This window comes from Tachypleus tridentatus, chromosome 9 (genome assembly GCF_004210375.1).
Source record: "Tachypleus tridentatus isolate NWPU-2018 chromosome 9, ASM421037v1, whole genome shotgun sequence".
Classification (NCBI taxonomy): Eukaryota; Metazoa; Arthropoda; class Merostomata; order Xiphosura; family Limulidae; genus Tachypleus; species Tachypleus tridentatus.
The window spans coordinates 164,227,028-164,244,247 of NC_134833.1; the positions used below are offsets into that span (position 1 = coordinate 164,227,028).

Genomic DNA, 17,220 nt, shown 5'->3' on the forward strand with positions numbered 1-17,220 from the left:
GAAACACTGGTAGTTACACACTCACCTCTGTGTCCAACACACAAGATAATAAGTTATTCTAAAGGAAACACTGGTAGTTACACACTCACCTCTGTGCCCAACACACAAGATAATAAGTTATTCTAAAGGAAACACTGGTAGTTACACACTCACCTCTGTGCCCAAAGTATGCTAACTCACATCAACTGGCTGCCTTAGGAAGGAGGAAATAGATAATGATGTCATACACACCAGATGTGATGAAGTAGTTCAATAAAGTGTCACCAGAAGGCACACAGTAGAGAAGGGGTAGAGATGAAGCTGTCACCAAACATGACATCATAGTTCCACAACACAGCATCAGAGGGCTAACTGCTGAACCACTATGACAGGCAGACATGGCAAATGAAGTTGTCAAAAAAAAACGTGTTGCTATTTCTGCAGATAGGCCATTGCAGATAGCCCTCCTTTACTTAGCATTGTAAGACTAGAGAAAAGGCAACAGGTTTGAATCCCCATCACACCAAAACATACTAGCTTTTTATCCATGGAGGCAATATAAAGCAATGGTCAATCCCATTATTTGTTGGTAAAAAAGTAGGGTGGTAATGACTTCTCTCTAGTCTTACACTGCTAAATTAGGGAGGGCTAGTGTAGATAGCCCTCATGTAGCTTTGTGCAAGATTAAAAATCAATTTCCACACTGTAGAAATAGCAGTACTTTTTTGTGACAACTTCACTTGCCATGTCTGCCTGTCATAGTGGTTCAGCAGCTGGCCCTCTGATGCTATGTTGTGGAACTAAGCATGATATTATAATAACAAAGTCTTAAAACTAATAATTTAATCATCAGATATAACTTACAAAGGTTGACAATCCCATAAAGCTACATATAGGTCTCAACTTATGATTTTATTTTCATTTAGACATTTATTCGTATTACATGTATTTTACAAAGGTGGTCAACACCACTGAAGACTCTACAGAAAATCAACTTGTACTTAATTATATTTGTTTACAATGTGTTTCTATACTTCTATAGGACAGCATTCAGGTTTCAACACATCTCACATTAGTTTTCACATATTTATGTTTTTATAAGATACTAAAGATCATAATGCATTCCTAAAATGATTTTATCATACTAAATAATTTTATAAATATTAAAAAGACAGCTATTTGTTTTTATATGATTTAGTACACACCTAACATATACTGTTTATTATTTTAGTTTCTTTTTTATTTAAGCACACTTTTTACAGTTATTGTCCTCAAAAGGACACTTATTTAAATATCATGCAATAGTTTAACAAAAAACTTATCATTTTCACTCGTTCACTTTTATAATATCCATATAATTATGTTCTTGAAAAATATTTCAACTTGTTCCTCACAATAAAGGACAAGAAAATAAATGACTGATTTTGGTTTTAAACATACTGATTATAGTTGTTATTTCTATATTTAAGCCAACAAAAGGATGCTTAATTAAATATTATGCGCTTTCACTAGTTTGTCTTTATCATATAACTATGTTCTTAACAAAATATGTAATTTAATTTATGTACATTTTAAAGTGTTTCTACGTTCCAAGGATGTTATCGTTACTTAGAATAGTGTTACTTTAGACAATATTCCATAGGACACCTGCTCTTTCACTTTCACAAGTAAATGAGACAATTATTATAATATAAATATTATCCAACATCTGAATAAGGCAGCTGTTCTGACAAGTAATTTATTTTACATATTTTTATCATCATAAAAAGAATGGTTACTTTGTTATACTAAAATATAATACATGAATGACTTGCTGTGTGACTACACTATTATTTAAAATAACAACACTCACCGTTCACTTGATGATCTACACATAAAACTTTGAGACTGTTAGGAGGTCAACACATGGTCACCTGTACAAATGGGACAGGCTATTTCATCATATTACTGATGCATAACAATAGTGACAAGATCAGAAAAGTTTGACCTTGTGTTTGACTAAACTAAGTAACACTTTTATTTCTACAACCATAAATTCTGTTTCATTTCATTCTATTAGTTTTCTAAGTACATGTAATCATAAAAGGACCTTTGATTATAAATGAAGTAAATATTTCAAAGATTTTTAGTAACATGAATTACAGAATTCAGTGTTCTTATATAAAACTTATATATGTTAGAGTGATGTACAAAGTATTTAACACATTCTATAATATTATGCTAATTTACATCATACCATTAAACTGAGGATGTAATGGTATGATGTAGGTTATTATAATATTATAGAAATGTTCCCTCTGGTTCCACTCTGTGGAAATATGACTCCATCCTCTCTTGTGTCTATCACATCATCATATCTACCCCTCCTCCTAAGGCAGCATTCACTGGGCACAGAGGTGTAACTACTAACACCCAATAATTACTTCCTTATTTAAAGAGACAATAAGTTATCCTAAATGAAACACCCAATAACCACTTGCTTATTTAAACAGGCAAGAAATTAATCTTCAAAGAACTTACAATAACAACTTTCTTATTTACCCAAACTGAAAGTAAAATAGTGAACTTCCCATATATATCATAATGTAGCAAAGCATCATGGGTATCTACAGAAATCACTGAGTACTAAAGTGTGAGAAAAACAAAGGTAAAAAGTAGAAAAGTAAATACATACTAAAAATGTCTTGATTTTGTTTTATCAAACCAGATTAAAAATAACAGCTACAACCAGTACATGCCCAAAACCATAATTAATATAAATAGTGTCATCACCATTAATGTCAAAGGTCAACTCTGAGACAATATATCTACAACTACTACAGTGCTTTCACTGGTATTATTTTACTTTGAAGAAAAGTGTGGAAGGCATTATCTCAGTGTCATAAAAGACACATTATGGTACATCAGCTCCTTATAAGAAATCAAAGTGAAACAAGTTTGTTAATGTGGAGCCTTGTAAAGAGAATTCCATTATTCCAATTCTTATAGAAACTAGTCAGACTAACAAGGGAAGGTTTTACAAGGAAGATATTGTAAAAATTAAGTGTCAATTTCATTAAGCCTTGCCTTAATGATAGGCCTTAAGTCAACACAAGGAATAGGCTTGGCTGTGACATTACTGGATCAGACAAGTTTCTAGCAGTGTTACCAAACATGTTCACACAAATACCAACATGCATCTCAGGACAGCTGATATGGGTATTAACACTTTTACTAATAAAGCAGAGAACAACATTTCAACCTTCAGGTCAGATGGAATATTTCTAAGTGTTACTGCAAAGTTGACTCTTTCGTTGGGCAGATGTATCTCTTCATTGCTTAATTGTAAGTCTGATCTGTTAATTACAAGGTTTTTTTGGTGGTTTGTCATGTTGGCGTCTTTTTTTGTGGTGGGATCATATTTTCCTTGTTGTTCTTACTATTGATTTGATTGATGTTGCACTGTATCAGTCCATAAATGTCTAGTTGAAACCTGAGGATGACCTAAGAAGGTCAAAACATTGTTCTCTGTTTTATTAGTAAAAGTGTTAATACCCATATCAGCCACCCTGAGATACATTTTCATGTGAGTTTCTTGTCATCTTGAATTACCAACATGGCTGGGAATTAAGCAAAGCTCAACAGTGATGAACAATTAACCACTAAAACTCAATGAGAACTCACATTAAGTAATTTCAAGGTCTTCAAAGAGCTACACAAGTTAGTAACGATGATATAATTAGTGAACTGTTCATCCTCAGCATAATCAAGGGCAGGGAAATAGCATGTAACTGAACAGTGAACATATTTATCAAGGAGATGCTGCAACAGTCTACCACAACAAACTGTGACAGAGCCAAAAGTTATCTGATTTTAAACCATCCATAAAAATGAGAACACAAATAGCATGTAACTGAACACTGAACATATTTATCAAGGAGATGCTGCAACAATCTACCACAACAAACTGTGACAGAGCCAAAAGTCATCTGATTTTGAACCATCCATAAAATGGGAACACAAGGATGAACAGAAATGTAATCTGTATTTCCAGTCAGGACTATCTCACTTCTACTGTTGATTCAAAGAAAGTCACAACTAGGGATGGTAATAGGCCATAGAGGAATGATCATCAAATCCAGCAATACCATTGTATTCCTGACCCAGTAAATCTCTTGGATACCAAGACCAAAGATAAGAGAGATCATCTATTTCTAAAAAAACATAGCTTAGCATGATGACACAATGACAGGTTGGATTCTGTAGTGAGACTGAAGCTTAGCAGTGTACTGTAATGACAGGTTCAAATGTCTGATGTTAAGTGGAAGTATACACAATTAAATGTATACCTCCAGGACCAATAAAAATAGAATGTTCTGATGTTAAGTGGAAGTCTATACAACTAAATGTATACATCCTGTACCAAAGAACAGAATGTTCTGATGCAAAATGAAGATATTGATGATGTACAGAGTCCATGGTTAAACCATAGAGCAGAGATCTAAATGTGTAGAAATGTCCAACTATATTATAGAGATATAGCATGAAAGTAGTATCACAACACAACCCATTTCAACAGTGTGTAAACATTCCCTATGAACACTGAATATTTGGTAGGATCTGATAACACCAACACAAAGAATACAGATACATGAAAGTAGTATTACAAAACAACCCATTTCACAATATTAACGATGAATTAGACAAAATAAAACAATACTTCATCAACATCAATAAGTTTCCTCCACAAACCGTAGAAAACATTATATGCACACACCTAGACAAAAAGCAAAATCAACCAACAAAAGTAAATATATGCCATGAATTAAAAAATCATGAAACCATATACTGCTGCATACCATATGTTCCCAACATCAGCAGAAAAATAACCAACATTTGGCAAAAAACTAGTAACAAAATATGACATTCCAGTTGATACCAAATTTATTCAAAAACCAGGCACAAAACTGAGGTCTATACTATGTAGAAACTACACTGACAAACACCACACCAACATTATTTATAAAATACAATGTGATAACTGCCACAACTTCTATATTGGAAAAACAAGTAGAATAATTGAAACCAGATTCAAAGAACACAAAAAGTCACCTTCACACGTTTTTGAACACTACAAATCAAATAAACACAACATAACCATAGAAAACACTCAAATACTAAATAAAGAAACAAACGTAAACAAACGCAAAATTAAAGAAGCCTTACTTATACAACAACTCAAGCCCAAAATAAACCAATACAAAAGAACACCTTTATACCTATAATAATAAATACACTCAGTTACACAACTGCCTTCAAACACATGGTCAGCTATTTGTGAGTTACCTCTTTCTTTCTTTGTGAACCTGACAATGACCGAAGAAGGTCGAAATGTTGTTCGCTCCTCTACATTAAAAAATTTCTCAACCCAAACCACCCTCTTTTACAAATATATTTTTCTCTACAAGTGGGTTTTCTCATCATCTACTGAAAGTAGTATTACAAAACAACCCATTTCGACAGTGTGTAAACATTCCTCATGAAAAAACACTGAACATTTGGTAGGATCTGACAACACCAACACAAAAAATAAAGATACATCAAAGTAGTGTTATTATGTGAGTGGTTTTGTCATGTTTTTGAGGATGTGCATAAGACAATTGGTTCACGCACACACAGTGTTGATCTGGGAAGAGTCAGAGAGATGCAAAATGTACCAGATTAGTGATGAATTGTTAATGAAAGTAAACAGTAGTTACATCAGTAACAGATGGAAACTACAGGTGCATAAGATATATAAATCAACTGAAGTTTAATGCTTCAGGCCAATCTGGTCTTACCTTGATAATTTTGTTTCCTGGTCCTACTGTTTTCATCATATATAAAATAAAGATGATACATCAAACCTAGCAATTCCCTTAAAAACATCAATCAGAATCCCATATCTCATTTTTATTTATCAGAGAGTGATCCTTCAGTGAAATTTAACTAACATTTAAAATTGAACCTTCCTCTGGACCATAAGACTGAACACAATACTCCACCTAACCAGTGATCTTGGCAATAAAATATTTTTAGAATTGTACTCAATATTTCTGGAGAAACAAGTTAAAATTCTATTTGTTTGCCACTAGCAGGAGCACAATACGTAATAGACTGATCAACCAGAACACAAAAATTTGTTTCTTTTATAATATCAAGGTTATGTCATTATAATTATACAGTCATACTTGAAATTATGACATATCTCACATAACATTTATCATAACTACAACCACTTGCTATTTGCACAACTCACCAAATAAATCATCATTTATTAAATCAGTAACATCCTGCTGATTGTTAGTAACATCCTGCTGAGTGTTAGTAACAACCTGTTGATTGTTAGTAACATCATGCTGACTGTTAGTAACAACCTGCTGACTGTCAGTAACATCCTGCTGACTGTTAGTAACAACCTGCTGACTGTTAGTAACAACCTGCTGACTGTTAGTAACAACCTGCTGACTGTTAGTAACATCCTGCTGACTGTTAGTAACAACCTGCTGACTGTTAGTAACATCCTGCTGACTGTTAGTAACATCCTGCTGACTGTCAGTAACATCCTGCTGACTGTTAGTAACAACCTGCTGACTGTCAGTAACATCCTGCTGACTGTTAGTAACAACCTGCTGACTGTTAGTAACAACCTGCTGACTGTTAGTAACAACCTGCTGACTGTCAGTAACATCCTGCTGACTGTTAGTAACAACCTGCTGATTGTGAGTAACAACCTGCTGACTGTCAGTAACATCCTGCTGACTGTTAGTAACATCCTGCTGAGTGTTAGTAACAACCTGCTGATTGTTAGTAACAACCTGCTGACTGTCAGTAACATCCTGCTGACTGTTAGTAACAACCTGCTGATTGTTAGTAATAACCTGCTGACTGTTAGTAACATCCTGCTGACTGTCAGTAACATCCTGCTGAGTGTTAGTAACAACCTGCTGATTGTTAGTAACAACCTGCTGACTGTTAGTAACAACCTGCTGACTGTTAGTAACAACCTGCTGACTGTTAGTAACATCCTGCTGAGTGTTAGTAACATCCTGCTGACTGTTAGTAACAACCTGCTGACTGTTAGTAACAACCTGCTGACTGTTAGTAACATCCTGCTGATTGTTAGTAACATCCTGCTGAGTGTTAGTAACATCCTGCTGAGTGTTAGTAACATCCTGCTGAGTGTCAGTAACATCATGCTGACTGTCAGTAACATCCTGCTGATTGTTAGTAACATCCTGCTGAGTGTTAGTAACATCCTGCTGAGTGTTAGTAACATCCTGCTGACTGTTAGTAACATCCTGCTGATTGTTAGTAACATCCTGCTGAGTGTTAGTAACAACCTGCTGACTGTTAGTAACAACCTGCTGACTGTTAGTAACAACCTGCTGATTGTTAGTAACATCCTGCTGATTGTTAGTAACAACCTGCTGATTGTTAGTAACATCCTGCTGAGTGTTAGTAACATCCTGCTGATTGATAGTAACATCCTGCTGATTGTTAGTAACAACCAAAGCCTTAATATATTCAGATGTTTCAAATAATGTGTTGACCATTTATTGTCACTGATGTATCTTAACACTCAGGTATCCCATTTGTAGCATTAATATAGACTGACTGAACACCATTTATAATACTCTTTCTATAATGGATCAGCTTACTCCCTTACCTACAGAAATGCATTTTTAATAAATGTTCCAGGTACAAAAATCCACACCAGTAACCTCATGTACATAAAAAGGAACTTATTTAAAGAAAGTCAAAAGATTGGTAAAGCAAGATTGGTCCAACAGAAAGTAAGTTGATTATTCAATGTTAAATTGCAATGCATGGCATCTTTTTTAAAAATTCTAAACGTTTCTCACCACTAATAATAAAAGTCGAATAAGTCTAAATTTAAATTAACAAATTATATCACTACCCACAGCAAGATTAAGCCTGTGACCAACATCTGTGATGGCTGGAGAGAGAACTCTATTTATTCCAAAATGAAGTCACCCACAGAGAAGCAATAAGAAATATTGGTTACTGTCAGTCCAGGTGATACACACACACACACACTGCTACTTCTTAATTTATTTACCATTATTATTATTTTTTACAAAATTCTGAATAGTTCTAATATTTATCAGTTCTACAAATCACATGTTAAAAAGATTTCTACACATACATATTATATGGTACAGTGTCTGATTAAACACTGAAATATACACATTCACAACATAATGACTGATTAACCATTGAATTATACACATTCACAACATAATGACTGATTAAACATTGAATTATACACATTCACAACATAATGACTGATTAAACATTGAATTATACAGATTCACATTACATAACAATGTGTGAATGAATAAGGAATTCTACACATTCACATTTTATAACATTATGTATGATTAAACAGTGAATTCACTGTACTGAGCACACCAAATGATATTTAATTAAATGTTAAGTCTTTTCTATCAGACATACAAGTGAACCCAATTCCCTCACAGCTTTGTTAATTATATTATTCATCCTAAGACAAATAAAAGTAACAGGAGTCAGAAAGATAATGTTACAGTTGTAACATCTTTTAAAATCTGATTGACTGATTGATTTAGTGTTTTATGGCACAAAGCAGCAAGGCTATCTGTGCCAGACATTCGGTAAAATGTAAAAAAATAAATGTAGTAATAGACATAAATGGAAATGAAGATAAAACAAAAAAGTATAAAACCAATGTTGACACCTAGTCTACAATGTTAAGATAGAAGGCAGAGTATAAGAAGTTGTAAGGTATTTACTCTAGCAAAAAGGTAATGATCATAACCTGACTAACAGGTAAGTTCAAGAACCACCGTCAGTCACTTGAAGTTGGTCTTTCCAGTCCTGGTTCCGGGTTATGTGTCATAGCAACCAGTATCAAAATGTAAAAGAATAGAAGTTTTAAAAAATACATAGCAAAATTGTAACAATGAGTAGCCAAATGTCCAGTAAAAAGATAAAGTCAAGTAAATGGAGTAAAATTTGTAAAAGTAAATGAAGGTAAAAACAAAACAGCAATTAAAACAGAAAATGGTGTAAAAACCAATGTTGACATCCAGTCTTCAAAGTTGTAAAATATTTACTCTAGCAAAATGGTAATGATCATAACCCGCCAGGAAGACTAACAGGTAAGTTCAAGAACCACCATCAATCACCTGTAGTTGGCCTTTCCAGTCCTGGTTCTGGGTTATGTGTCATAGCAGCTATTATCAAAATGTAAAAGAATAAAAATTTTAAAAGACACTCCGCAAAATCGTAATAATGAGTAGCCAAATGTCCAGTAAAAAGATAAAAGTCAAGTAAATGGAGTAAAATTTGTAAAAGTAATTGAAGATAAAAGCAAAACGGCAATTAAAACAGAAAATGGCGTAAAAACCAATGTTGATATCCAGTCAACAAAGTTGTAAAGGACTACCTGTAGCAGAATGGTAATGATCATAACCCGCTAGGAAGACTAACAGGTAAGTATAAAAACCACCGTCAGTCACCTGAAGTTGGTCTTTCCAGTCCTGGTTCCGGGTTATGAGTCAATATGGCCAGTACTAAAAAGTAAAGTAGTAAAAGTGTGAAATCATATGCAGCAAAAGTATAATAACAACTCGCCAGGACGACTAACGAGTAGTTCAAACGGATAGTTCAAACAGTAGCGTTAGTCACCAGAAGTTGGCCTTTCCAGTCCTGGTGTCGAGTTATTTAATGTTCTGGCCATTGTCCAATGTCAAATTGAAGGAGAGAGATTAAAACTGTAAAAAAGGAACCACAATTAAAAAGGTGTAATGAATAAATATGCAACATTTAAATGAGATTAAAAAGATTAATGGCCATTAAAAAATTAAAAACAATATCAAGGTGGACAGAGTCACCATCACCAATAACTCTGTCCAATGTTACAGACTGACCCTGGAAAAAAATATGTTTAAAATATTGCCGTCGTTGAGAATTGTAACGATGGCAAGAAAGTAAAATGTGGCTGATAGTGATTTGAGTGTTACACAAACTACACATTGGTGCATCAGTTCCAGATAAAAGAAAATGATGAGTTAAAAAACTGTGACCAATGCGTAGCCTAGTGAGAACAACTTCCTCCTACCGAACTTTACGGAAGCTAGATGGCCAAAGTCCAATTTTGGGTTTGATTTGAGAAAGTTTGTTGTCGCGTTGTTCACTCCAAGTGGACTGCCAGCTGGCACGGAGCCGAGCCTTGAAGACAACACCATAGTCCATGTACGGAATAGGCATAGGAGTGATGGTGCTGAAGCAGACATATTTAGCTGCCATGTCTGCAAGCTCATTCCCGCGGATACCAACATGGCCTGGTATCCAGAAAAACTGGATTGAAGTAGATGCTAATGAGAAATGTGCCAGTCGGTTTTGAATATCAGCGAGAATAGGATGTGAGCTAACGTGTAGTGATTCCAAGGCAAGTACAGAACTAAGCAAATCAGTATAAATAGTGCAGTTGGAGTACTGCTCAGCTGCAATATGATCCAGGGCAAGAGATATGGCATACAGTTCAGCAGTGAACACAGTAGCTGTAGAAGGGATTCTGCACGCAACTACTGACCCATAGCAAACCATAGCAGAGCCCACTGAATTACCTGATTTGGAACCATCTGTATAAATGGGAACTGAATGATTGTTTGAAAGATATTCATTGAATAAAAGACGGTACTTTCAATCTGGAGTATCTGCCTTTTTTTTAGGTGACTGAAAGAAAGGTCACATTTGGGGGTTGTAATAAGCCATGGTGGGATGGGCCGACCTGTGGAATCTGCAATGTTATCCAAGGACAGACCCAATTCATCCAATTGCGCCCGGATGCGAAGGCCAAACGGAGCAATGACAGATCGTCTGTTCTGAAAAAGTACTGCCCACTGAGGAAGGAAAACACATTTCCAGGTGGGATGCTTTGGTAAGGAATGAAGTTTCGAAGTATATTGTAAAGATAGTTGCAAACGGCGAAGGTGTAGAGAAGGTTCATGAGATTCAATGTATATACTTTGAACTGGAGAGGTACGGAAAGCCCCAGTGCAGAGTCGAAGTCCTTGGTGATGAATGGGGTCCAGCATCTTTAAGGCCGAGGATCTGGCAGAGCCATAGACCACTGATCCATAATCGAGTTTCGATCTAATAAGAGCACAATATACCTTTAACATTGAACAGCAATCTGCCCCCCCCAACTGGTAGAAGAGAGAACACGGAGGATGTTCAGTGCTCTTGTGCATTTGACCCGAAGCTGCTTTAAGTGTGGTATAAAGGTCAGTTTACGACCAAAGATAAGCCCCAAGAACTTGGTATCCGGGACCACTGGCAGGGAAACTTCACCGATATGAAGTTCAGGATCAGGGTGAATACCCCCGTCGACGGCAAAAGTACATGCATACAGTTTTGGAGAGAGAGAAATTAAAGCCGTTCGCCAGAGTCCACTTCCGTACACAGTTGAGGGCGGGTTGTAGTTGCCGCTCAATATATCTCATGTTTGACGACTGACATGAGATGTGAAAGTTGTCGACATACAGCCCATTCGCAACAGTGAGAGGGAGTTGTTCAGTGATGGCATTTATCTTTATACTGAAGAGTGTAACACTCAATACACAGCCTTGAGGGACTCTAAGTTCCTATACAAAAGAACGGGAAAGTGTCAAACCCACATGAACTTGGAATCTCCTGTCCATTAAAATTTTTTTAATAAACATGGGTAGATGGCCACGTAACCCATATGTATGGAGGTCTCGCAAAACGCCATACCTCCATGTTGTGTCGTAAGCCTTCTCTATGTCAAAGAATATTGATACAAGATGTTGGCAGTTGAGAAAGGCTTCTCTGATAGATGTTTCAAGACAAATTAGGTGGTCTGTGGAGGAGTGCTGTCGACGGAACCCACACTGGGTGGGCGAGAGGAGGTTGTTTGATTCAAGGAACCAAACAAGACGAGCATTAACCATCCTTTCTAATGTCTTACAGAGACAGCTCGTCAAAGCAATTGGACGGTAGTTTGAAGGAATCTTGGGATCTTTCCCTGGCTTAGAGAAAGGTAAAATAATAGCCTGGCACCAGGCATCAGGAAAAACATTCTCCTGCCAGATCCGGTTGAAAACAATCAGAAGGACATCAAGAGAAGCAGGAGATAGATGGTGCAGCATGTCATAATGAATATCATCAGGTCCAACAGACGTACTGGCAGACCAATGAAGGGCCATTTTTAGTTCCACCAGGGTAAAGGGACAATTATAGTCAAAGAAACAGTCAGTTCGAAAAGGAAAGAGGTGATCGCTCTGCCCGAGTCTTGATGGCCAGGAAGGTGGAGGAACAAGCAGAAGTGCTAGATACCTGGCAAAAGCTTTCACCCAGAGTGTTAACGATGTTCCGAACATCAGTCACATCCTGACCATCAGAGAGTAAGATCGAGAGGGGGACAGAATTGTAGTGCCCATTAACCTTTCAAATCCTGTCCCATATGATCTTGGAACTGGTGGTAGAAGATATGCTGGTTGTGAACTTAATCCAAGATTCCTTCTGGCTTTGACGTGGATAAGACCCACCTAGCATGTGCACGGGGCCCGTTGGAAAGCAACCTGGTTTGAAAGTGTGGGATATCTATGAAAAGTATCCCAGGCCCGCTTTTGAGCCTTCCGTGCTAAGTGGAAAGCAGGATTCCACCATGGACGAGGATATCGTGGAAAACGTGTCGAGGTTTTAGTAATACACTGAGCAGCTGCATGTGTAATACAGTCAGTTATCGCTGCTACACAGTCGTCTATTGATGTCTGATTTAGGATGGCAGGATCAAGTTCTGCGAGAGCAGTGAAAGTGGACTAGTCTGCCTGATCCAGCTTCCACCGGGGCACGCGGGTAGGGTGGCATCGACCACGGCCAGTCTCTCTCAAAAGGATCGGAAAATGATCACAGCCTCATGGATTATTGTCAACCCTCCATGAAAAATGGGAGAATAATGAAGGGGAGCAAACTGAGAGATCAATAGCAGTAAAGGACTGACTAGGTGCATGAAAGTAAGTGGAAGAACCAGTATTGAAAAGAGAAAGATTGTGATCAGAGAGCATCCGCTCTACAGATCGGCCCCTCCCATCAATAATAGCACTACCCCAGAGGGGATGATGTCCATTAAAATCCCCCTAGGATTAGAAATGGAGATGGCAATTGTTCAACGAGAGCATCAAGATCTGATTGATCACATGTCTCTCCAAGGGACAGGTACAGAGAACAAACAGTAATGGTATGACCCAAGGAAACACGGATGGCTACAGCCTCCAAGGGTGTGTTGAGTGACAAAGACAGGGTGGGCACGTGTTGATCAACCAACAGTGCCACCCCTCCATGTACTCGACCATCACACAACCCGTCATTTCTCTATAGAGAAAACTGCCAAATGGAGACAGTATCAGCAGTTTTGAGAAATGTTTCTTGTAAAGAAAGACAAACAGGATGGTAGGAAGCAATCAGCGTTTTGATATCATTCAGATTAGAACGTAAACCTCGACAGTTCCATTGTATCAAGGTGGCCATTTTAAAGAACGGGTAGGTGAAGTGGCTGGAGAACACTTCGGTTTACGACCACATCTTTTTTCTTTACTGTCTTTAGTCGGAGGAGGTCTATCAACCTCCATGGATCCTGCTCTTGGTCGGATGGGCAGGTTTTTGTTATTGGAAGGGGAATCCAGTGACTGAGGACGAGAACGAATAATTGTTTTGTCTCTTGTGGTGGGAGAAAAAGATGTATCAGAAGAAATGCCTGTATTTGAAACTGAAGGACGTGGATCTTGAGGTTTGTTGGAAGGTATGGGAGGAACAGAGATGGGTGTGGAAGTCGATTCATCTACCTTTTTAACCACGGAAGTCAAAAGACTTTTCATTTGTTTTGAAAACGATTCTCTTGGAGGCACAGAGATCTGTCTGCACACCCACTGTAGTTGTGGAATGAAGTGCAGCAGCATATGTCCGAGATGGAGTTGTGGACAGCAATTTCGGAGCCTCAGGATAACTAATGTTATGTGTCGTTTACAAACGCTGCACCTCTTTTTCCTCCAACCATTTTGGGCAAGAATGAAAGTAAGAGGGGTGAGAACCATTGCAGTTTACGCAATGTGGGTTCATGTCACAGTCATAGGCATCGTGGTCCTTGCCTCCACAACGAGCACATGTCAGGGAACCACGACAAGATGTCTTTGAGTGGCGAATCTCTGACATTGGAAACATCAAGAGGGTTTGGTATGTATGGCCGAACCCTGCAATGAGATAACCTGCCTTGATGGTGGCAGGTGCACGTGGTGAAGTAAATGTTAAAACGAGGGTATTTGTTGGCAGTGTAACTCCATCTTTGCAGTGGAGATGCGCTCACTGCAGAAACTCCTTAGTGGAGAGACCAGCGAGAATCTCTGACTGGGAACATTCTTCAAATCCCTTTCAACAATAACTCCTCGTGAAGAATTCAAGGTAGCATGGGTGTAACCTCAATAGGTATATCCCCAATTGCCTTTGAATTCAAGAGGAGTTCACTGTGTTGGGATGTGGATGTTTCAACCAATATGTCACCAGATCAAGTTTCTTTACTGACTTTGGAGAGCCAGCAAGTCCCTCTAGTCCCTTTTGAATAAAAAGAGGGGACATTTGCCCTAAAGGTTTTTCTGAAAGAGAATGTAATATAAGAAAATGAGGTACGTGTGTTACTGATGTTGAAGATTGCTGTTCTGAGTATTCAAGACGTGGTCGCTACCCATTGACTGTTTTTTACAATTTTATTTAAATTTTTGGAGGATCCATAGGAAAAGGAAAAAATTTTGGAACCCATTGACCCCACCTACCATGGAGCCCTACAAGGAGACGCACTACAAAGTCATGCAAGGACAATGCAGCAACGCCAGGGTTTTGTGAGCACTATACCCAAACACCAGCATCAGGTACAATGTCCACAACACCCATTGAGAACTTCCAACACTGGTACTTGGTTGACTCTAGCCCAAGTGGGCCACCCGATTGACCCAGGGGGGCCACCCAAAGGCCACCTGCCTACAGGAATTGAGGCCAAAGTGGTGTGTTAGGGTTGGACCCCTGAACCACCAGGATCCTCTCCTCCCCTTCACAGGTCGCCACGCACGGCAAACACGTGGGTGGATGTTTAGATCCCAGAGAAAGTAACCAGATAGAACAGAACCTTCCCTGGGAGGTCCCCTCACCACATACAGGAATCCACACCGATGGGCTTTTAAAATTTTCCCCACGATCTCTGTTCTGTATTTTACAAACATGTGAAAGTTTTGGTACTTAGTTAAAAGTCATAACTATCTTCATGGTCCATGGTTTATTAGAGAGAAAATGTAGAAATAGCAGTTCTTTAAGGAATTTTTGTATATGTCACTGCCAATCTTACCATCCAATAGAGTTGTAAAAGTGTCTAGAAACTCATCAGGTAGAGAATGTTAAAAATAAACTTGATATTGTGAACCTGGCTTAGAATCAATGGAACAGAATTAGGCTTGGCTTAGTAAATGACCAAAAATAATTAGGCTTTTCAAACCATCATTCCAAATCCTATAAATATCTTCAGATATTCAAATGTAGCCAAGACAAAGAATACTGTTTTGAACCAAATGTTCAGTCTCAGGTTACTTTGGTATTGGTGATATGTATGACAGTTAAAATAAAGACTACAACCACCATGTTACCCACAGCCAATTCTGTATTCTGAATGTAAATTGATTCTATAAAACAATATACAGTGCTGGATACTGGCTGTTTATATAACATGTTTACATTTCTAAGTGACAGTACATCAATTTTACTGTATTGGCAATATCACAGCTGTAATAAGTGTATTCACAACAATGTAGCAAACTTATAGTGAGATTCTTCAGCTTGTGACTACAAACATGTCATTACTAATTACATACCAAACAAACAAAGTCCATAAAGCCACAGTTACAGTTACATACTATCTTTAATAACTATAAAAAGTTTAATTACCTCACTTTTATCTGATGTTACATCACACTTTTCTTCTTGTTCCTCTCTTGTTACATCCAACTTCATAACTGTACATAGAGAACTTTCTTCTAATGAATCAGCTGGAACTAGAAGTACAAATAATGTACATAAGAATCAAAATAACATCTCTATTATAAACAACATTCACATAATGCACTTAGGATAACATGTCACTTCTCTAACTTCTTACATGGTGTTCCAATGTACAGACTTTCAACAAATGTCAAGTTCTGATAATACACCTGAACCACTATGTACATTGTCAGTTTTAGACCCATGTGGATGTTAAACAGGTAGCCAGGATAAGTGAGTAAAACATTTTCATATACCTGGTAGAAGAAAGTCTTCAATGAAGAACAGTCATGATGTAAACAGTAAACATACTTCTGTAGTTAAAATACTGTTAACCAAAACTGATAAGACTACAAATGTATGGAAGCAGTTCAGTTAACAATTACCCAAAAAGAATTATAATAATATGGTCTTTGGAATAAAAATGTTATTGCAATTAGTACATTAATTAAAGAACTCAAAGAGTGTAAAAATTAAGCATATGGTTTACTCTTATCTTGAATGTAACTATGAAATATCCATTATAAGACAGATGTTACATTTACAACATCTCAAAATGTTATGAATGGGTGTGTATGCTCAGGTAGAAAACCAACAAATATCGTCTATATACCTCCAGAGGATAGGATAACATTTATGACAATTATAAATGGTTCATTCACTCACAGACAGATGAAACAGCTTAAACACAGTCTCATATTACAAACATCTACAACAATTATAAATGGTTCATTCACTCACAGACAGATGAAACAACTTAAACACAGTCTCATATTACAAACATCTACAACAATTATAAATGGTTCATTCACTCACAGACAGATGAAACAGCTTAAACACAGTCTCATATTACAAACATATACAACAATTATAAATGGTTCATTCATTCACAGACAGATGAAACAGCTTAAACACAGTCTCATATGACAAACATCTACAACAATTATAAATGGTTCATTCACTCACAGACAGATGAAACAGATGAAACACAGTCTCATATTACAAACATCTACAGCAATTGTAAATGGTTCATTCACTCACAGACTAATGAAACAGCTTAAACACAGTCTCATATTACAAACATCTACAACAATTGTAAATGGTTCATTCACTCAC

The 17,220-nt window shown here is 37.1% G+C and overlaps 1 protein-coding gene across 3 annotated transcripts in view; it reads right to left on the bottom strand.

The window, feature by feature from the left end:
- The window catches only part of LOC143226842 (uncharacterized), a 40,611-nt gene extending 24,499 nt beyond the window's left edge, over positions 1 to 16,112 (bottom strand). For 2 of the 3 annotated variants that reach the window (XR_013014779.1, XM_076458326.1), the window contains exon 1: positions 16,012 to 16,112. Coding sequence is in view for 1 of the 3 variants with exons in the window: in XM_076458326.1 (XP_076314441.1) it covers positions 16,012 to 16,077 (66 nt within the window). In the remaining 2 variants the exon portion in view is untranslated. Of the gene's footprint in view, positions 1 to 1,831; positions 1,893 to 16,011 lie in introns of all 3 variants that reach the window. The other variant, XM_076458327.1, reaches the window with a different exon arrangement.
- Positions 16,113 to 17,220: the final 1,108 nt, after the last annotated feature.